Source organism: Ranitomeya imitator, chromosome 1, assembly GCF_032444005.1.
Source record: "Ranitomeya imitator isolate aRanImi1 chromosome 1, aRanImi1.pri, whole genome shotgun sequence".
Classification (NCBI taxonomy): Eukaryota; Metazoa; Chordata; class Amphibia; order Anura; family Dendrobatidae; genus Ranitomeya; species Ranitomeya imitator.
Genome location: NC_091282.1, coordinates 746,330,240 through 746,353,962, shown reverse-complemented (window position 1 = coordinate 746,353,962; position 23,723 = coordinate 746,330,240). Strand labels below are relative to the sequence as shown.

The following is a 23,723-nucleotide window of genomic DNA, read 5'->3' as shown; positions in this document are numbered from 1 at the left end:
TTATTTTATTTTTTCAAAACCACGAGAATTATTTTCCTCCTGTTGTTGCCAGCTTTGCCTTGACCACCTGCTCTCCTCCATTTCTTCAGCACCCTGCCCTCTGTATCTCCAGCCTGCCCACTCCTTCCTTGGCACAGACATCTGCTCTTCTCCCCCTCCCGTCTCTTCCCCTCCACTCCCACCCCCTGTGACTTCCCCTTAGTCCCCTGTCACCAGTGAGTCTTTTGACACCGAAGTGGGGCACTCACAGCGCAGCAGCCTCTCAACCCTGGCAATGTCTGGCACCCGGTCTTCCAATGACCGCAGCACTGCAGGGGGGCACAAGAGACCCCGGTATGATGTGGGCAACAGAGTGGCTGTTGTCTTGGGGGCCCAATGGGGGGACGAGGGCAAAGGCAAAGTGGTGGATCTGCTCGCTACAGATGCCGATATTATCTGCAGGTGTCAGGTAAGTGGCCAAGGCGGTTGACCTTCAACCCAACAGGTCCTAAATATTTATTGTCTCGGCCACCGGATATATATTTACTTTTTGCTTTTATTTTTAGATATTTTATTTCGTTCTGTGGATTTTTATACAAGCTTGGGTTCCTATTGCTTTTAGATGTTTTTCTTTGTTGTACTTTTTTTTTTTTTTTTTTCTGCATTTTTCTTTTCGGTATACAATGTTTCTTTATGACAATGTTGCAGTTATGTAATGTCTTTGTTGCTAGATTTTCCCTGGGCTTTCGCTCCTCGCTCATAAAATTAATCATTAATTCCAGTGTTGTGATTTTCAGCCTGAAAAATCCTCTCTGGCCACAAGCAATTACAGACACCGTGATCTGAAGCCAACGATCGTTATTACCATATGATTATTTCCAGCCAATTAAAATCTTTTCGAATAAGGCCGGCGTCACACACAGCGTAAAACAATACGGTCCGTATATTACGGCCGTAATACGCTGAAAAGTCCCGAAAAAAGTGGTCCGTAGCTCCTCCGTAGGCAGGGTGTGTCAGCGTTTTTTGCGCATGGCATCCTCCGTATGTAATCCGTATGGCATCCGTACTGCGTGGTTTTCTCGCAGGCTAGCAAAACCAACATACCGCTATAGAAGTGATCCATGTGTCCCAAAAAGAAAAGAAAATATATATATACTGTCTATATATATATATATATATATATATATATATATATATATATATATATATATATATATATATATATATATATATATATATATATATATAGTCAGTAGACACATATATTAGAGAGAAAAGCCGGTAATTCAGTGCGGTGTACAGTAAAATCACACTGACAGCTTACAGTCCAATAGGTAGAATAAATGTGTACACATAGAATAGGTATATATATATATATATGTCAGTGAGACACATATATGTATATATATTAATATTTTTTCCAGCGCTATACAGCTTGAAAGCCGGTAATTCAATTACCGGCTTTTTCTTTCTCCTTCCTAAAACCCGACATGATTTGAGACATGGTTTACATACAGTAAACCATGTCTTCTCTCCATTTTTTTTGCAGATTCCACACTACTAATGTCAGTAGTGTGTATCTGCAAAATTTGGCCGTTCTAGCTCTTAAAATAAAGGGTTAAATGGCGGAAAAAATTGGCGTGGGCTCCTGCGCAATTTTCTCCGCCAGAGTAGTAAAGCCAGTGACTGAGGGCAGATATTAATAGCCTGGAGAGGGTCCACGGTTATTGGCCCCCCCCTGGCTAAAAATATCTGCCCCCAGCCACCCCAGAAAAGGCACATCTGGAAGATGCGCCTATTCTGGCACTTGGCCACTCTCTTCCCATTCCCGTGTAGCGGTGGGATATGGGGTAATGAAGGGTTAATGCCACCTTGCTATTGTAAGGTGACATTAAGCCAGATTAATAATGGAGAGGCGTCAATTATGACACCTATCCATTATTAATCCAATTGTAGTGAAGGGTTAAATAAAACACAAACACATTATTTAAAATTATTTTAATGAAATAAAAACAATGGTTGTTGCAGTATTTTATTCAACGCCCAATCCAGTCACTGAAGACCCTCGTTCTGTGAGTAAAAAAACATAATAAACCAACAATATACTTACCCTCCGCAGATCTGTAACGTCCAACGATGTAAATCCTTCTGAAGGGGTTAAAACATTTTGCAGCAAGGAGCTGTGCTAATGCAGGCTGCTCCTCGCTGCAAAACCCCAGGGAATGAGGCTAAAAATAGATCAATGATCTATATTTAGCTTTATTTGCGGTGAGGCGCCCTCTGCTGGCTGTTCATAGATCGTGGGAAATTACCTAGAAAGCTCCCTGGCTTTCTAGATAATTTCCCACGATCTATGAACAGCCAGCAGAGGGCGCCTCACCGCAAATAAAGCTAAATATAGATCATTGATCTATTTTTAGCCTCATTCCCTGGGGTTTTGCAGCGAGGAGCAGCCTGCATTAGCACAGCTCCTTGCTGCAAAATGTTTTAACCCCTTCAGAAGGATTTACATCGTTGGACGTTACAGATCTGCGGAGGGTAAGTATATTGTTGGTTTATTATGTTTTTTTACTCACAGAACGAGGGTCTTCAGTGACTGGATTGGGCGTTGAATAAAATACTGCAACAACCATTGTTTTTATTTCATTAAAATAATTTTAAATAATGTGTTTGTGTTTTATTTAACCCTTCACTACAATTGGATTAATAATGGATAGGTGTCATAATTGACGCCTCTCCATTATTAATCTGGCTTAATGTCACCTTACAATAGCAAGGTGGCATTAACCCTTCATTACCCCATATCCCACCGCTACACGGGAATGGGAAGAGAGTGGCCAAGTGCCAGAATAGGCGCATCTTCCAGATGTGCCTGTTCTGGGGTGGCTGGGGGCAGATATTTTTAGCCAGGGGGGGGCCAATAACCGTGGACCCTCTCCAGGCTATTAATATCTGCCCTCAGTCACTGGCTTTACTACTCTGGCGGAGAAAATTGCGCGGGAGCCCACGCCAATTTTTTCCGCCATTTAACCCTTTATTTTAAGAGCTAGAACGGCCAAATTTTGCAGATACACACTACTGACATTAGTAGTGTGGAATCTGCAAAAAAAATGGAGAGAAGACATGGTTTACTGTATGTAAACCATGTCTCAAATCATGTCGGGTTTTAGGAAGGAGAAAGAAAAAGCCGGTAATTGAATTACCGGCTTTCAAGCTGTATAGCGCTGGAAAAAATATTAATATATATACATATATGTGTCTCACTGACATATATATATATATATATACCTATTCTACGTGTACACATTTATTCTACCTATTCTACTGTAAGCTGTCAGTGTGATTTTACTGTACACCGCACTGAATTACCGGCTTTTCTCTCTAACAGCGCTGCGTATTTCTCGCAAGTCACACTGCTTGTCCGTGTGTAATCCGTATTTTTCACACTTCCATAGACTTTCATTGGCGTATTTCTTGCGCAGTACGGTGACAAACGCAGCATGCTGCGATTTTGTACGGCCGTAGAAAGCCGTATAATACTGATCAGTAAAATACGGCAAATAGGAGCAGGGGCATAGAGAATAATTGTGCCGTATTTTTTGCGAGTTTTACGGACGTAGATTCTGCGCTCTTACGTCCGTAAAACTCGCAAGTGTGACGCCGGCCTAATGGTTTTGGTCAGTATTTTGGTCAGTATTTTGCATCAGTGTTTTGGGTGTCAAAACCAGGAGCGGAACTTACAAAGAAAACTTATAATTGAAAAATTGCCACCTGTTCTGTGTTTTGGAGACATTCCTGGTTTGTGGGCAAACAAATACTGATATCTGAATGAAGCCCAAGTTAAAAAAAAGTATTAAACAATTTATTACATGTTCTTTACCAATTTATTATTTATTAATTTTATTTTCTTGAGGTTATTTATGATTTTTTATAGTTTTGGATGAAAATGATAATGCTTTAGCATTACAGAACAGGTACCTTAATAGCTGGTCTGAATATAATATTACATTATAGAGTCCGTGGGATATCATGTCAGGACTTGGGCCCATGGAGAATCTTCCAGTCTTCTGGTAATTCGAATGATGCATAATTTTTTTTAGTAATTATTAGTCACGTTCTTTCAGTCATTTTGACCCTATTTTAGCTTGATAGCTACATATTGGAGTTACTTAAAGAGAATCTGTCACCAGATTTTTGCGCTGTAATCTGAGATTAGCATGATGTAGGGGCAGAGACCCTGATTCCAGTGATGTCACTTACTGGACTGTGTGCTGTCATTTTGATAAAATCTCTGTTTTATGTGCTGTAGATCTAGCAAAGCTCTGAATGCTGAGCTCTGTATAACCTCATTCACAGCTTTCTGTGTACACTATGCATAGGCAGAAAGCTATGGTAGGGGTGGGGTTATACAGAGCAGGAGGACTAGATGGCACAAGACACCTAGTCCTGTAGTGATGATCATCTGCTGATAAAACACTAATTGTATTGAAACGGCAACGCACAGTCTATTTAGTGACACATCGCTGGAATCAGGCTCTTAGCCCATAAATCATGCTGCTCTCAGATTACAGGGCAAAAACCTGAATCGATCTATACAACTGATTTGGGTTCTATGAAGATGGAGGGGCTCAGCTTTGATTGGTCTCATTCCGTTGGCTCTTATTCTTGATGCAAAAAGATAACAGCACACGTCTTTTGCTCACTTTTATGGGCCTGTGTCCTCTTTAAAGGAGTGGTCTAAGTTTGCTCTTCAGGAACACACAGCTCCCCTTTCTCCCAGCTTCCTGCTTACCAGGAGGGTGCTGCACTTTTGATAGATCGGGTTGCCAGCACGGCTGAGCAATTTGTCTGCAGTGTGCGCTCTCCCAGGTTGCTAGCAGAGGTAACGTGACCGCTGCAGCATAAGAGAAGCGCATGCACTCTGAAGATGATTGGATCCAGATTTAGAGGCGCGCTTATACTGCAAACTACACATGCTCCTCCCGACCACCACTAGCTGTAAACTCTAGGATTTTTAATAAGGGTTACCGTATTTTTTGGACTATAAGACGCACTTTTTCCCCAAAAAATTTGGGAGGAAAATGTGGGGGTGTCTTATAGTCCGAACGCAGGAGGGTTGCAGCGGTGGGGTAGCAGCGTCCCTTCCTCAGGGTACCAGCTGAAGTGTAACAATGCTGAAGCTCGGTGTCGGCGGTGAGCAGTGTGGAGTGCATCATCGGTTTCCCTGTGGCCATCTCCCTGAAGCCATGGGTCGCCGGAGGAGGCACGTGCGCAGAGTGAGATCTTAGCGGCCCTCGGCTTCAGGAAAATGGCCACCAAGAAACCAATGAGGCACTCCGCTCTGCTCACCCTGGACACTGGGCCGCAGCATCGACACATTTCTGCCGCCGGCATCCTGAGGAAGGGACCCTGCTGCATGCAACGCCCTCTGCTCTGCTTTACCGCCGATACCGGACCAGCAGCATCACACCGCTGGGATACCCTGGGACTGCAGCATTGCCCCACTTCTGCCGCCGGCTTCCTGAGGAAGGGACCATGCCTCCTGTGACCCCGCTCTATCACCACCGGCCCTCAGGTAAAATACCTTAAATTCGGATGATAAGACGGACCCACTTATCTTATAAAAAATAGTTTTTTGCCCTCTTCCGCCACAAAATTTGGGGCGCGTCTTATGGTCCGCTGATTCTTATAGTCCGAAAATTATGGTAATTACAAAGTTGCTTATTTTTACCAGCAATTTGTAATTTTAACCTTTCATGAACAAGACCCAACCCCTTTAACCAGTCTCAACAGTAGATGACCCCAATTAGCAAGCAGTGCTCAAAAATATTATACTGGTGTCACTAAGGATGCGTAAAAAAAACCAGGTGACATTTTGGACTGTAACACAGAGACTTCTTTTTTTGAAGCACATAGTTTGGCTTTAACCCTAAAGGAAAAGTCTGTACATGGAAAACCCTGAAAAAAGTGTTATCGCCTGAAATGTAGCATGACTAATGCTCATTTGGCTTAAGTGAGAATTCTCTCATATATATATATATATATATATATATTTATTTATATTATTATTATTATTATTCATTTTTATAGCGCCATGTATTCCATGGCGCTTTACATGTGAATGGGGCAAATATAGACAAGTACAATAAACATGAGTAAAACAAGGCACACACAAGGACAGTAGGAGAGAGGACCCTGCCCATGAGGGTGATGGTAGAGCTATATTTTATACATGCATACATATGCTAGGTGTGGGGTCGTGGGGGGGTAGGTGACTAAGGTTATGAGATGGTAAACATACCAATTTGTCTTGTATCAGTGAGTTTGATCGTGTGCCCAGCTTTTATTTTTTTAGGACACACTTGGAAATCAAATCAGTGATCTGATGGTTGATGTGGGCAACAGGGTCCTCAATGATCACAGGTCCTTTCACATGAGCCAAAGGGACCTTATGGGCACCCGAGGGCTCCAAGGTGCAAATACGCGCTCTGCCGTGATTATAGTTGGACGTACAACCCTGAGTGTACTCTGCATGATGAGAAGTCCGGGATCTCTTCTTTTTGTAATTTCAATGCGGTTTATCCTGAGGATGAGGTTGGAGTACCTCAAAACACACAGATCCTCACCACGAAATAAACAAATGTTTTTATCTTATCGATTCTCCTTTATGCTATGTGGGATATAGACATCAGCGCAGGAAAGCCGTCCATCTCCTTCTACTATCCTCAGGGATCCATTAATTCTAGCTAATGGTGAAGGTACCAGTTACTCAATCACAAAACTGTGGCATAAAATAGTAAAAAATCAGATTAAAAAAAAGGTTAAAGACTGTAAAAAAAAATGTTATGATAATGACTGCTGTCTAGTCACCCTGGCAGAGCACGGGAAGACTGTTAGGTGGCAGTATGCCATCTGTCTGTGCGTATTGGAAGAATTGCTAAGAATAATTTTAGTATTTGTGTGCAGACATTTTCCAAGTGGAGAAAACATAGGAAACATGCCAAAGTTCCTCCAGTCTGAGCACTAAAGTTACCTGTCTCTCGGACTAGAACAGTGCAGACGCCGAAAAGAAAAAACTGATTTCTAGATTGATAGCTTATCAACATCTATGTATAAAAATATCAATCTTTCTATGGACTTGAGATTTGGGGTCTCGATGGCTCATGGTTGGTAGTGGGCAAAAGTTTCGTACCCCCGTATTTGGATTGTCTCTGTCCTGTAAATGAAGAAGATGATAGCGTCTCATGGGCATGGTGTATCCTGGTGATGCCTAGTTGCCAGTGCTGGGCCGTAGATGGGTAGTTGATGTTTCCAGCACTCTCCATGCAACTGCAGCATGAGAAATGGGCACCAGAACTTGCAAATCATACCAGCAGGATTCTAATGGGGGCACCTACTTTGTTAGGTCACCTTTACCCACCACCTTTACCTTCCTGTAACATTTACAGCCCACCCCATATCCGCCAATCCCAGTCTGAGTACTAGCTGTGATGCCTGGACTGGACCATATAAAAATAGTAATAATATGCTTGGAATTTTCATTCACATTGGCCATTGGGGCTTTTTAAAATCCTACTTCCTGTTCTTTCAGTAAGAGTTTTCAGCAGGCTCATTATCATCAAAGGCAGGATGCCAATGACAGGTAACACTTCTATACACAGCTGATAACACAGGATCTACAATTCACAATAGACCATTGACCCTGTTTCCAGCTGACCCTGCTTCCCTCCCTTTACAGTGACCTTTACACACGCTCATTAGACGCTTTGCTACTATTGTGGCTAATGTACATCTACTGTTTTCTGAAACAAAAAGTAGTATGAGTCTGAAAAACAAAAAGACAGAGGCCAGTCTGAAGATTGTAAGATTTCTATTTTTTTTATTTTTAATACATATTATTTGTAAAAAAAAATGCAGGTAAGACCAAAAAAAATCTGACTTAATAGGTAATTTCCCTCTGAAGGTGTGTAAAGGTACCTTCACACATAACGATTTCGTTAACGATATCGTTGCAACGTCACGCTTTTTGTGACGTAGCAACGATATCGTTAAGGAAATCGTTATGTGTGACAGCGACCAACGATCAGGCCCCTGCTGGGAGATCGTTGGTCGCTGGGTTATTATCAGGACCTTTTTTGGTCGCTGATCACCCGCTGTCATCGCTGGATCGGCGTGTGTGACGCCGATCCAGCGATGTGTTCACTTGTAACCAGGGTAAATATCGGGTTACTAAGCGCAGGGCCGCGCTTAGTAACCCGATATTTACCCTGGTTACCATTGTAAAAGTTAACCATTGTGCTAACCTAACCCAAGTATACTGGTTGATTAGGGCATTGAAAACTTGGATGCCCAGTTAGAACCTGGATGTCTACAATCATTTCTGAGCTAAAAAGGAGGATATAAATGCTGTTACCCAAAAAGACCCAACAGCATAGATGTCTGTCCTCTGCCATTATTTTAGTGTCAGTTCATTCCTGTACATAATGTTGTGTAATCTAAGATAGACTTATTGTTGGGGTCATTGTGCTTGACTTTAGTGAGGAGTGAACGTGTTGGGATAAGGTCTTATTTGAGCATGCTCGGGTGATAACCGAGGGTCTTCAGCGTGCTCGAAAAATATATTTGAGTCCCCGCAACTGCACGTCTGCATGAAAACTTAACTTTCAGCAAATCTGTCTATAAACCAGAAAAATAATACAAAAGTATCAGAGAAACATTATGTTTTGGAGAAGAAAGCAAAAGCCTTACACCGATTCTTCCATTGGCAGTTTTGGAACTTGATCTGGATAAGCAATCTGCAAACTGCATTACTCCTAAACTTTATCAAAGAACGCAATGGATGTTCGAAACGCGTAGGCGTAGCTGTGTCTACACTCGTGATGGAACCTCTTTTTTAATTCAATAAACTTTAGCAAGTTTGGAAGCTGGCCCATCTCCTCCTTTCTCTGTTTTCACAAGGGGTCTGCTGGTTTACCTTTCCAGCATGCCCTGACTGTTGATTCCTTTTTGTAATGTCTCAGGAAAGTAGAAAATGTGGATTAAAGCTTCATAAAATATCACTAATTTCACAGTTTTGAAGCAATACCCAGAGTATCTGTGGCACCCCAGGAGTCCGGTTGCCACAGTGGCATTGCCTCCCTCACAGGGGGTGATGTCATGCCTGGAAGCAAGGAGGGGTCCTCTTACCAGATAACACCAGCATCTAACACATTCCTGACTCCAGACCAGAAGGGGGAGCTCTAACACCCGGTTTCAGGGGAGCTTCCCTATAAGTTCTAGTCTGGAGGTGGAATTAGTCAGTCTGAGTCTAGTGAGGAGAGTGAGAGGAGAGCGAGCAAGTTGAGGAGAACCTAGGGACTGAAGCTGTAGCCAGGCTCATCCCAGAACAGAGTGCAGACAAAGAGGATGCCAGAGTTCTTGGCTGTGTGGGTGCTGTACACCCCGACAGCCGCATCTGGAAGGCAGGGAACTGCAAGCTCCCTTGCCACACTGAGCGCCTGGAGGCCCGCATCAGACTGAGAGCTGGGGGCTGCCAGTGAAATGGCAGTGCTCGTGATAGGCTCACGCTGTCTGCCATACAGGTTAGAAGCAACATGCAGGAGAGGAACTTGAACATAGCTTAAAGCAGCAAGGACATAGGATTATGTAGTGTAGAAGGAAGGCCTCCAAACCCACCTGGCTAGGTGGACCCCAAGTTGCTACTAGGCTGCCCGGACCCCATTATCACCTGTTACCCATGCTCCGGACTGCGCCTGCACTTAACAAGTTAAGGTATAGGATACTGCAGCCCTTGTGTCCTCCAGTCATTTCCCGCACCATCAGTCCTGCACCCCATCGTCGACGATCCCTTACCAACTATACCAGTCACGCTGGGGCCCCACTCCACCTGTGGGGAGCAGAACCATCTCAGCTGCGTCCATCGGCCCCAGCGGTCCCTTTAAGCAGCGTCGGCCATTCAGTGCCGAAGACCACAGGTGGCGTCATGAACTAACTCCCTATAGACTCTATTTACCCTTCATTTCATTAATTTTATTGGATGCCCAGGGCCACAGACCGGGTCACTGCTGCCGTGACCACTCCCTTAAGAACCGTCGACCCGGCCTGAGTACCCCACGGCTCTAGCGGGCGCTCCATATCCAATGGATGCAAAAAAATGCATCACAAAGTAGTGATGAGCGAACGTGCTGGGATAAGGTGTTGTCAGAACACGCTCGGGTGCTAAGTGAATGACTCGGCGTGCCCCAATAATATGTTATGACAGCCACAACCCATGCAGGGTTTGTTTGGCAATCCCGCATGTGTTGGGGCTGTCGAACAGCGATGACACATGCAGCCTCGGAGACTCGAGTATATTTTTAGCAGCTGTTTTCAGACTATTCGGGTGTCTTGATTGCTTGCAGAAGTGTATGGCCACCCAGAAACCAAGGGGAACTTAGGACTCATATCAGCCTGTTAATACAGCCTAATTTGTTCCCAAGACTTCACCAGAGATGTCAAATGATTTATGGCAGCATTATTTCTAGAAAGCATTCAGACAGGATGCTCCTGCAGTTCTCCCATGCAATGATGTGCATGCCGTTGCGCTGTCTCCAGCCTTTCCTGTGCAGTATTTGTGCTTTTCCTACATTCTGCTTGCAGTGTGATTTATACATCTGTAGCTTTAATGGTGATGGTTTGGCAAGGCATCTTATCATAACTACTGGTTGACCTCTCCATTTGTACTTTCAAAATGTCAGACAAAAGCTAGATTGTTCTCTTCTGTATTGAAACTTAGATGTGGTATGGTGGAAAAAGAGTGATCGAACACATTTATATGTTAGCGTTGCTCTTCAAGTTTTTTTCATTGCTCCGTCTCTTTAAGGGAATGTTTACAAAGGCCGTTAGTGTGCCGGTAGTGTGCCTACAAGCATTGTCTAGATATATTATAAAGTGAGCAAAAGTGACTTAAAGTCACTGCCTCGATTGATATAGGACATTTATTCAAGGTCAACTTGACTTTAATGAAACTTGATTGAATAATATTGGACGTATCAATATTATTTTTGTTGTTCTCTTGCTTGTGTTTATTTGAATCTTAAAGTTTGCAATTATACTCCACATGAAAGGATCCCCCGACCTAAAAATACATAAGGCTGAGTCCTGAAGATGTGGTAATTAAAGAAGAGCTTTCGGCCTGGGCTCTTAAAACAGCAGGTGTCAGACGAGACTTCCATTCCTTAGCTTGTATGAATTGCATTTAGGAAGAACTTTTTGTTTTTATGTCATAGGTTGGACTGACAGGACATGGCAATGCTTCCTACATGTGATCACAGCAGCATCTGCGAGAATTTACGTTATGTAATTGCACTGAATCCTCCATACATTGTCTTTGGGCTGCTTTTCAATGGTGAACCCATATGACCTACTGTTCATACACAATTTTCCAAAGGCAACAATTTGTGTTTGTACAGATTTACACAACATAGAGGCGGCCCATACAGCCTTCAGGGAGTCCATAGAAATGGACGCTGTAATTCAGATTATCCCTTTTTCTATGGGATGCACAAAGGATTCCTTTTCCTCATTTGCAGTAAGATTGACAGACCACGATAAAATAACCACGTGGCAATAGCATCCTTCTGTCCCACAAATGATTGTAGAGGGTGAGGTTGGATGATCTGTCTAATGATGCTGAGGAGTAGAGGTGGAAGTAGCACCTGGACCCTCTTGCTCTGAAAAGCCCAAAGGCACTAATAATTTTGGAAGATGGAGGAAGTTCTGTAATGCACCTGATACACTTTAGGTTGATTGGATGGCAGGTTTCTCTCCCAAATCTCCTATACACAGGAGCGCTCAGTTGGTCAAGCTCTCCTGTATCCTGTTCGAGAGAGCCGCTGCAAGATATCTCTCGAGGTGGCTTATCTCCTAGAGAACAAGAGGTTGGAAGACCGAAATTGGACAAACAGGATCCTTCTTTGGACACCATCTGTTCGGGGAGTCAGAAGGACCCATAAACATTATACTGTTGGTTGAACCTGTCAATAACTGCCCTCTCTTTCAAGCCCCATATCCAAGCCCTTGCCTCCTCCTGCCGTCTTAAACTCAAAAATATTTCCCGGATCCATGCATTCCTTGACCATGAAACCACAAAAACACTAGTGCACGCCCTTATCATCTCTCTCTGACAACTGCCACCTCCTACTCTCTGGCCTCCCCTCTAGCACTCTAGCACCACTACAATCCATCCTACACTCTGCTGCCTGACTAATTTACCTGTCTCCCTGCTATTCCCCAGCCTCTCCCCTATGCCAAGCCCTTCACTGGCTTCCTATCGTTAAGAGACTCCAGTTCAAAACCCTTACCATGACATACAAAGCCATCCACAACCTATGTCCTCCATACATTTGTAACATGGTCTCCCGGTACTTACCTACACGCAACCTTCAATCCTCTCAAGATCTCCATCTCTACTCCCCTCTTATCTCTTCTTCCCACAACCTCATCAAAGACTTCTCCTGTGCTTCCCCCATACTCTGGAACTCTCTACCCCAAAACATCAGACTCTCGCCTACCATAGAAACCTTCAAAAAGAACCTGAAGACTCACCTCTTCCGACAAGCCTGCAGTGATCCTCAACCTACTGAACTGCCGCACAACCAGCTCTACCCTCTCCTAGTGTATCCTCACCCATCCCCTGCAGACTGTGAGCCCTCGTGGGCAGGATCCTCTCTCCTTCTGTACCTGTTAGTGCCTTGATTTTTGCTCATGTTTATTGTATTTGTCTATATTTATAAAGCGCCATGGAATAAAGGGCTCTATAAAAAATGTATAATAATAATAATATCGGCAAGTTACACCGCCTTTATTTTAATGTCTATAGGAGTCTTTACAGATTTGGCATCAGGACCCAAAATATTCAAGTTAAAGTTCTGCTGGTGAAGTCATAAGAATAGCATGAGATACATGAGTGCTGGACTGTGGTACAATCAGATATGATTACTTTTTTTAGCATTCACTTTTCCATGGTGATGTATTTAGCTTTGCACATGATATAGTTAAGAATTCATTGTGAACACCCTCGCGAAAACCTAATGGGGCCAATCTGTTCCGTTGGGTCTTCATTGTTGTTGTCATATGATGGAATCCATTTCTTACATAAATTCTGTTCTTCCGTTTATAACACAAGTGTGAAGCTAGCCAAAAATTACTTTAGCCCAGATAATGCTCCAAAGATTCTGGTTCTGCATCTGAGAATAATAGTCCCAGTTAAAGAAGCTGTCCAGAATTAGAAAGTCATGGATGCTTACTTCAGTATCCAGGCTGTGTTTAGTATTGCTGCTCAGCGATCTTCACGTCAGTGGAGCTGGGGATGGGTGTAGTAGCTTGTTTGGAAGAGAGCCACCATGTATTCCTAATTCTGGAAAACCAATTTGATGCAAAATGAACCTCTAGTTCACGTCTTGTAGAAGATTTTTGGCTCCTTGGAAATGAGATTCCACCCGTGATGTGAATGACTTGCGATCGGTTCCCAGGAAGCAAGTGCAGCGCCCCAGAGACCTGGTCGTTGCAGTATAGCGCTCTGCCACTAAGGGGAGCAGCGGTACGTCTGATGGCACTAAGGAGTTCTCCTGACCAGGTATCACCAGAACACACTACACTTCACACTCCGGCCACTAGGGGGAGAAAAAGGCTTTATTTATTGGGCCACTCCTCACACTGGTAAAACTAGGGGCTGGGGAGGAAGTTAGTCAGAAGCTGACTGGGTTGGAACCAGGCAACATCCCGTGGCAGGGGGTGTTGCAGGGAGAAGGCACAGGGGGGTCCCTGTCAGGCGTGGGAACCTGGCAGGTGCCTAGCGAACAGAGCAGAACGTAACGGAACCGTGCCTGCACCTCCTTGCGGCGGTATCCTAAGAAAGAGACAAGAAGGGAAGAATATTGTGGAACAGTGTAAACGAGATCAGCACAAAGGAGAGCCAGTAAGAGTCGTGCCAAGAGAGGAAGGCAACATCTTACTGAGGCGCATAGTCGGTGGCTGGATCACCGTAGGAGTAACTGACTTCAGGCCTTACTTCAAATTCCGCTGGACAGTTGATTATAGGTTGGCTGTCTACCTTCTACACCTACGAAGACATAGGGGGCAACATTGGGAGAGGGGCGTCTCTAGGGTCACGGAAGACCTCCAAGCCTTCCCGTCAAACGGGTGGCGTCCTAGCCATAACATATCTGGGGGACGTTAGAAACTAGTAACATCTGGAACCAAAGAACGAGAGAGAGAGAGAAAGCTGTAGAGAATGAACGAACGAGAGCAGCAGTTGTGAGGACTATTCCAAATGCTCAGCAGGGTAGGACTACAACACACAGGCGCTATTGGTAGGCAACGATTTCCATCTGCGAGGGAAATTCTGGATGTGCCCATCGGACAGGCCGGTCTCTGATAGCCCGGTTGAACGTGCTCTGGACTGAGTATATTGAAGCCTTCAATAAAAAGGTAAAGAGACTGCAACCTTGTGTCCTCTTTATTGCCTGCACCTTACACCATCACCATCCACCTTACTGTGAAGCCCTGGGGATATACTTCACCTGTGGGAAGGTACACCATCCAGCTGCCATTCCATCACCCCATCGGACCCCACAGCAGCGTCGGTCACCCTGACCGAACACCACAGGTGGCGTCACGAACCCCTGACAGACTGTACTATCACCTTTATTGGACGCCCCTTAGCAGGGTCACGACCGGGTCCAGCCACCGTGACAACCGCATAGCCGAGCAGAAAGGACCGGTACCAAGTGACTTGTGGCCCTGTGTCTGGGGGTTCTCCACATCCTTCTACTGTCCATCTCTTTAGGGTTTATCAAGATGGCATATATTCCAAGGAAGTATTCCACTAAATAAAAGTGATTCAAGCCAGGGAAGATCTGTCTAACTGAAGGTCTTGAACTATTTTGGTTGTACCCAGGTATACTTGAAGTGTCCAGGAAGTCTTCTTTAAAGACAAAAGCAAGACTCATCAAACATGGGTACGGACACTTCCTTGGTGTTTTTCCATCTTCATAGTGAACCTGTGATCCATCTCTTCTTGGTAATGACCATAAAATGTAGCACTGAATAAGGCCTGTATCTTTGAACCTGTATGGCGGCATTTGTAAAAAGTAAAAACAATACCCAGTGCAGCAGCGGGAATAAAATAAGGACAAAACCTGGAAGACCTGGAGACAGGTCTTCTTTAATACTACATACAGTAGGTACAGAAGGTTAGGTTTCAACATCATGGACCTTTTGTTATTTTGTTATGTTTTCGTATGACCACTACTATTTCAGGTCATCCATGGCAGGAGGGTAGATAGCTGGCAATGGTGTAAAGTTATCTGATTCTGAAGGACAGTGACCAGACATTATGAAGAACTTAAAAAATGTGTGTCTTATGGGATTGTCAAACAGTCAAGACTCCCTTTCAAAGGTTAGTAGATGACAAGATTAGTCTTCTTTTTCCTTCCTCATCAAGACAACCTCTTTTTAAAGTATCTTTATATGGACATTGCATGCATGAGTCGGTGACAAGCAGCTTGGTATGAGGAGCAGGCTTCCCAGAGTATAGATGGTGGATGGTGGATGATATAAGGCACAGTGAATAACGAGGACACAAGGTTGCAGTCTCTTTACCTTTACTGAAGGCTTCAGCATCCACAGTCCAGGGTGGGGACCACAGGGTAGACAGAGTTCGGCCTTTCTGAAGGCAAATCCAGAGTCCCCTTATCCAGGTGGAATTCAATAGCCTTCCTCTAGCACCTGGGCGTTGTAGTACATCCCTGCTGAGCAACTCGGTAACGTCCTCACAACTATTGTAGATGTTAAGTCTCTTCTCTCTGTCCCCCTGACCGATAGGACAAACCCGTATGACTGGTGGCCTGAGGCTTTTTATAGGGACCCTAGAGACGCCCCGGCCCCCACAAGTTGCCACCCTGCCTCCTGGGTATATGGTTGGGCAGCCAACGTGGAATCAACTGTCCTGCCAGTCTCTGAAGTAAAGCATAGAGATCCTTACTCCCTCGGTGTTCTGGGTACCGTTACTGCGCTTCAGATGGAGGCAGCCTGCTTCTAGCTGGTCTCCCACTGATGTTCCTCTCCTGTTGCTATGACTTCGTTGCTCACTCACTGCAACACAATTCATTTCGTGTCCTTTCTTAGGATGCTGGCGCATGGGATGCAGGCACAGCTCCGTGTACCCTCGCCTTCCGCAGGCCGCAGTCTGGAGCTGGCTGGAACCCACTCCAACCAGCCTCTGCCAAACTCGGTCGGGACTCACTGACTACCTCCTACTCCCTCCAGTCAGCTTCTATCTAACTTCCTAACCAACCCACCAGTTTTACCTAAGTGTGAGGAGTGCCCTACTAGATAGAAGCATGGCTCCCCCTGGCGGACTGGAGTGTGAAGTGTGTTTTGTGGTTGTGATACCTGGACAGAGGATCTCCTTCATTGCCTTCAGATGTAACATCAGTCCCCTTGGTGGAAGAGAAACATTACTGCAACGACCAGGACTCTGGGGCGCTGCACAACCATTCTGGCATACACGGCCATTCATGTATTAGCGTTTGGTCATTCATATACATGGGTGAAATGTGGCCACTTTCAGAGTAAAACATACCTGGTGGAATTACAGATCCAGTGTCTGATTCCCGTTGCCTGCGGGATAATTCAGATTTCAGGGTCACTTTAAGCTACAAATGTATTTAATAAGTGATGGAATTGTAAACTTTCAGGCTTCCCATTCCTCCTGATAGTGAGTATGAAACTTCATACCAGTCTAGCCAAATGTGACAGCTATTTAAAGCTACAACTGAGGGTATCCTAGAGGTCAGGCCAGCAATCTGCAAAATAAAAATACAGTAGGAGAAGGTCAGGTTTTACATTACATGAGCTGGTCTAGAATGGAAAGTTATATCCTTGTGGCTAGTAAAATCTGCACCGTAATTGCACAATCCCCATATTTTATTCTGATTTTATGTAAATGTTATTCCAATTTAATGTAAGCTTTCTTGCCCAATGGATAAATATTACATTCCTATGTCACTCTGATAATAAATAGAGATAGCAAAGGCGTGCACTCTGGTCAGTGTAGATTGGTGCAGGCTGAACCACGGTAACTTCACAAATAAGTAAACAACAGCCGCACTCGTTATTTGGTTTTTTCATATGCAATAAAGTAATTTATTATTTTCACCACAGTGGTATTTCGAAGCTGGGGTCACCACAATCATATATCAAGGTACTGAGGTAACGTTTCGGCCCTGTTGTGGGCCTTTGTCAAACCTCTCTAGAAAACAATAAGAATTGCACAATATTACAAATTTGAACATAGAAGTACGAAAAAACAATAAAAGAACAGAGAAACAGAACAAAAACAAAACAGTGCTATACATATACAAAAACTAGTGGTAGTGTAAACCCAATACAGACACTATATGTACAAAATATACAAAGAATATGTATCTCTCAAGCCAATAGCTGAAAAAGAAAAAATATGCATATATCTACATTCATAGAGCCAGCATGCAAGTTGGCGTGGTATCAACGAATGGCATCCAGATTTAACCCCTTAGCGACCGCCGATACGCCTTTTAACGGCGGCCGCTAAGGGTACTTAAACCACAGCGCCGTTAATTAACGGCGCTGTGGAAAAAGTCCATAGCGCCCCCCAGAGGCCGATTTTCTCCGGGGTCTCGGCTGCCGAGGGTAGCCGAGACCCCAGAGAACATGATTCGGGGGTTTTTTAACCCACCCCGCATTTGCGATCGCCGGTAATTAACCGTTTACCGGCGATCGCAAAAAAAAAAAAAAAAAAAAAAAAAAAAAGCGATCTCTTTTTAATTTCTCTGTCCTCCGATGTGATCGCACATCGGAGGACAGAGAATAGGGGTCCCAGGTGGCCCCCCAATACTCACCTAGCTCCCCCGATGCTCCTAGTGTCTCCCGGTGGGCGCCGCCATCTTCAAAATGGCGGGCGCATGCGAAGTGCGCCCGCCGGCCGGCACCGGGAGAATCTTTGGGGTCTCGGCTGCCGGGGGTAGCCGAGACCCCAAAGAGCACGATCGGGGTCGGTATTACCGACCCCTGTTTTGCGATCGCCGGTAATTAACTGTTTACCGGCGACCGCAAAAAAAAAAAAAAAAAAAAAAAAGCGATCTCTTTTTAATTTCTCTGTCCTCCGATGTGATCGCACATCGGAGGACAGAGAATAGGGGTCCCAGGTGGCCCCCCAATACTCACCTAGCTCCCCCGATGCTCCTAGTGTCTCCCGGTGGGCGCCGCCATCTTCAAAATGGCGGGCGCATGCGAAGTGCGCCCGCCGGCCGGCACTGGGAGAATCTTTGGGGTCTCGGCTGCCGGGGGTAGCCGAGACCCCAAAGAGCACGATCGGGGTCGGTATTACCGACCCCTGTTTTGCGATCGCCGGTAATTAACTGTTTACCGGCGACCGCAAAAAAAAAAAAAAAAAAAAGTAAAGTGTAATTCTCTGTCCTCTGATGTGATCGCACATCAGAGGACAGAGAAATAGGGGGATTCGGGGACCCTAGCATACTCACCTAGGTCTCTGGATCCTCTTGCTGCTCCTCCTGGCCGCCGGCAGCAGAACATGGCGGACGCATGCCCAGTGCGCCCGCCATCTGTCTCCATCTGCCGGCCGGCAGGAGAACAGCAGTTGGGGCTAAAATTAGGGTTAGGGGTAGGGTTAGGGTTAGGGGTAGGGTTAGGGGTAGGGTTAGGGGTAGGGTTAGGGTTAGGGGTAGGGTTAGGGGTAGGGGTAGGGTTAGGGTTAGGGGTAGGGTTAGGGGTAGGGTTAGGGGTAGGGTTAGGGGTAGGGTTAGGGTTAGGGGTAGGGTTAGGGGTAAGGTTAGGGTTAGGGGTAGGGCTAGGGTTAGGGCTAGGGTTGGGGCTAAATTTAGGGTTAGGGTTGGGGCTAAATTTAGGGTTAGGGTTGGGGCTAAACTTAGGGTTAGGCTTCTTTCACATTTACGTCAGTACGGGGCCGTCGCAATGCGTCGGCCCGACATACCAACGCACGTTGTGAAAATTGTGCACAACGTGGGCAGCGGCTGTAGTTTTTCAACACATCCGCTGCCCAATCTATGTCCTGGGGAGGAGGGGGCGGAGTTACGGCCACGCATGCGCGGTCAGAAATGGTGGATGCGACGTACAAAAAAACGTTTCATTGAACGTTTTTTTGTGCCGACGCTCCGCCAAAACACAACTGATCCAGTGCACGAAGGACGCGACGTGTGGCCATCCGTCACGATCCGTCGGCAATACAAGTCTATGGGCAAAAAACGCATCCTGCGGGCACATTTGCAGGATCCGTTTCTTGTCCAAAACGACGGATTGCGACGGAATGCCAAACGACGCAAGTGTGAAAGTAGCCCTAGGGCTAGGGTTAGGGTTGGGGCTAAAGTTAGGGCTAGGGTTGGGGCTAAAGTTAGGGTTAGAGCTGGGATTAGGGTTAGGGTTTGGATTAGGGTTCGTATTAGGGTTAGGGTTGGCATTAGGGTTACGCTTGGGATTAGGGTTAGGTTTGGGATTAGGGTTAAGGTTAGGGTTGTGATTAGGGGTGTATTGGGATTAGGGTTAGGTTTGAGGTTAGGGTTGAGATTAGGATTAGGGGTGTGTTGGATTTAGCGTTTTGATTAGGGTTATGGTTAGGGTTGACATTAGGGTTGTTTTGGGGTAAGGGTTGTGATTATGGTTAGGGTTAGTGATTAGGATTATGGATGAGGTTGGGATTAGGGTTAGGGGTGTGTTGGGGTTAGGGTTGGAGCTAGAATTGGGGGGTTTCCACTGTTTAGGTACATCAGGGGGTCTCCAAACACGACAGCCAATTTTGCGCTCAAAAAGTCAAATGGTGCTCCCTCCCTTCTGAGCTCTGCCGTGCGCCCAAACAGTGGGTTACCCCCACATATGGCGCATCAGCGTACTCGGGATAAATTGGACAACAACTATTGCAGTCCAATTTCTCCTGTTACCCTTGTGAAAATAAAAACTTGGGGGCTACAATATCTTTTTTGTGGAAAAAAAAATATTTTTTATTTTCACGACTCTGCATTCTAAACTTCTGTGAAGCACTTGGGCATTCAAAGTTCTCACCACACATCTAGATAACTTCCTTGGGGGGTCTAGTTTCCAAAATGGGGTCACTTGTGGGGGGTTACTACAGTTTAGGTACATCAGGGGCTCTGCAATCGCAACATAATGCCCACAGACCATTCTATCAAAGTCTGCATTCCAAAAAGGCGCTCCTTCCCTTCCGAGCTCTGCCGTGCGCCCAAACAGTGGTTTACCCCCACATATGGCGCATCAGCGTACTCGGGATAAATTGGACAACAACTATTGCAGTCCATTTTCTCCTGTTACCCTTGTGAAAATAAAAACTTGGGGGCTACAACATCTTTTTTGTGGAAAAAAAAATATTTTTTATTTTCACGACTCTGTATTCTAAACTTCTGTGAAGCACTTGGGCATTCAAAATTCTCACCACACATCTAGATAAGTTCCTTGGGGGGTCTAGTTTCCAAAATGGGGTCACTTGTGGAGGGTTTCTACTGGTTAGGTACATCAGGGGCTCTGCAAACGCAACATAATACCCGCAGACCATTCTATCAAAGTCTGCATTCCAAAACGGCGCTCCTTCCTTCCGAGCTCTGCCGTGCGCCCAAACAGTTGTTTACCCCCACATATGGGGTACCAGCATACTCAGGACAAATTGGACAACAACTTTTGGGGTCCAATTTCTCTTGTTACCCTTGTGAAAATAAAAATTTGGTGGCTAAAAAATCTTTTTTGTGGAAAAAAAAAATATTTTTTATTTTCACGGCTCTGCATTATAAACTTCTGTGAAGCACTTGGGCATTCAAGGTTCTCACCACACATCTAGATAAGTTCCATGGGGGGTCTAGTTTCCAAAATGGGGTCACTTGTGGGGGATTTCTACTGTTTAGGCACATCAGGGGCTCTCCAAACGCGACATGGCGTCCGATCTCAATTCCAGCCAATTCTACATTGAAAAAGTAAAACGGCACTCTTTCTCTTCCAAGCTCTGCGGTGCGCCCAAACAGTGGTTTACCCCCACATATTGGGTATCGACGTACTCAGGAGAAATTGCACAACAACTTTAGTGGTCTAATTTCTCCTGTTACCCTTGTGAAAATAAAAATTTGTGGGCAAAAAGATCATTTTTGTAGAAAAAATGCAATTTTTTTTTTTTCACGGCTCTACGTTATAAACTTCTGTGAAGCACATGGGGGTTCAAAGTGCTCGCCACACATCTAGATAAGTTCCTTAAGGGGTCTAGTTTCCAAAATGGTGTCACTTGTGGGGGGTTTCCACTGTTTAGGCACATCAGGGGCTCTCCAAACGCGACATGGCGTCCGATCTCAATTCCAGCCAATTCTACATTGAAAAAGTAAAACGGCACTCCTTCTCTTCCAAGCTCTGCGGTGCGCCCTAACAGTTGTTTACCCCCACATATTGGGTATCAGCGTACTCAGGAGAAATTGCACAACAACTTTTGTGGTCTAATTTCTCCTGTTACCCTTGTGAAAATAAGAATTTGTGGGCGAAAAGATCATTTTTGTGTAAACAAAAGCGATTTTTTATTTTCACGGCTCTACGTTATAAACTTCTGTGAAGCACTTGGGGGTTCAAAGTGCTCACCACACATCTAGATAAGTTCCTTAAGGGGTCTAGTTTCCAAAATGGTGTCACTCGTGGGGAGTTTCCACTGTTTAGGTACATCAGGGGCTCTCTAAATGTGACATGGTGTCCGATCTCAATTCCAGCCAATTCTGCATTGAAAAAGTCAAACGGCGCTCCTTCACTTCTAAGTTCTGCGGTGCGCCCTAACAGTGGTTTACCCCCACATATGGGGTATTGGCGTATTCAGGAGAAATTGCATAACAAAATTTATGGTTACATTTCTGTTTTTACACTTGTGAAAATAAAAAAAATGGTTCTGAATTAAGATGTTTGCAAAAAAAAGTTAAATGTTCATTTTTTCCTCCCACATTGTTTCAGTTCCTGTGAAGCACGTAAAGGGTTAATAAACTTCTTGAATGTGGTTTTGAGAACCTTGAGGGGTGTAGTTTTTAGAATGGTGTCACACTTCATTATTTTCTATCATATAGACCCCTCAAAATGACTTCAAATGTGATGTGGTCCCTAAAAAAAATGGTGTTGTAAAAATGAGAAATTGCTGGTCAACTTTTAACCCTTATAACTCCCTAACAAAAAAAAATTTTGTTTCCAAAATTGTGCTGATGTAAAGTAGACATGTGGGAAATTTTATTTATTAACTATTTTTCATGACATATCTCTCTGATTTAAGGGCATAAAAATACAAAGTTTGAAAATTGCAAAATTTTAAAAATTTTCGCCATATTTCCGTTTTTTTCAAAAATAATCGCAAGTAATATCGAAGAAATGTTACCACTAACATGAAGTACAATATGTCACGAAAAAACAATCTCAGAATCAGCGGGATCCGTTGAAGCGTTCCAGAGTTATAACCTCATAAAGTGACAGTGGTCAGAATTGCAAAAATTGGCCTGGTCATTAAGTACCAAATTGGCTCTGTCACTAAGGGGTTAAGCTTCTGAAAAAATACATGCAAGTACTAATAATAAAAGAGGAAGGGCGACTAACCTTGTTGTAGAAAGAAAAAAAGTGGAGGGTACCCCAAAGTTGCGGGACAGACAATGATATGAGGCAGGATCCAGGGGAAAACTGGGGGGGAGGGAAATGATATAACATTAAGTAGGATAAGGATATGCAGTAGGAGAGTAAGGGGTGAGGGTACATGACATACCGTATAGTGCAAATGCGGAAAGAAGGTAGGTCAGGAAAGGGGAAACAAATTCCCAGTATGCGCTGTAAAGAATACAAAAAGCACGGATCAGCTGTGAAGAAGACAGGAGGTACACAGCCTAGAAGGTAGGAAGGGAGCAAAGAATACCTGCGGATCCGGCGTGCTGGCGTGCCTGCGGTGATGTGTGGAGCCGTGAAAAGACAGTGGGGTTAATAAAGGGGCGGCACAGGAAGTGCAAAGCTGGAGCGAGGGCTGGAGCGCAGGGCCAGAAAGAGAGGGAGGAGTACGGCAGCGCAGGAAAGCTAGGGTACAGGGCCGGCGCGGAGAGTGCGACTGCGCACTGGGCAGGATGCAAGACCGAGGGCTGGAACGCAAATCCAGCGCAGGGAGGACGGGGCAAGCTGGGAAAGGAGCGTACGTAGGCGGCGCGTGCGCACTGAGAGGGTCGGTAAGCTGCGGCTGCGCACTAAAGTGAAAGACTTCCTAGAGTAGCGCCTGCGCACTAAAGGGTCGGTGGTGGTGGCGCAGGGCCAAACATGGCTTCTGCACTGAAGGAGGGGAGCATGCGTCGTGTGAGGGAAGGGAGCACCAGCGCCGACAAAAGTAGAGCACTGGGAGGCAATGGATGGGCTGGCACCGGTGTAGTGTGGGGATGGAACCGGAGTATGATAAAGGAGAGCCTGGGTAAGGGAGAAGAATGTAACAGAGTGTGAAATGCTGGGCTATGGGTGAAGGGGAGAAATAGGGGACATAAAGAATATGGGCCATGAAGAATATGGTGGAAGTGGTGGAAGGAGAAAATAAGGGAAAATAAAAATAAAAATAAAATAATAAAAATTATAAAAATTAAAAATAAAAATAAGAATAAAACAAAAGAAAAGAGAAATGAGGGTGGGGCCATGGAAAGAGTATG

The 23,723-nt window shown here is 44.9% G+C and overlaps 1 protein-coding gene across 1 annotated transcript in view; it reads left to right on the top strand.

Annotated features, from left to right (window-relative positions):
- The first annotated feature begins 214 nt into the window (after window positions 1–214).
- ADSS1 (adenylosuccinate synthase 1) overlaps window positions 215–23,723 on the top strand; it is a 119,985-nt gene continuing 96,476 nt past the window's right edge. Inside the window, exon 1 of the mRNA XM_069734272.1 lies at window positions 215–448. Coding sequence (XP_069590373.1) covers window positions 275–448 — 174 coding nt within the window. The 5' untranslated portion in view covers window positions 215–274. The remainder of the gene's footprint in view (window positions 449–23,723) is intronic.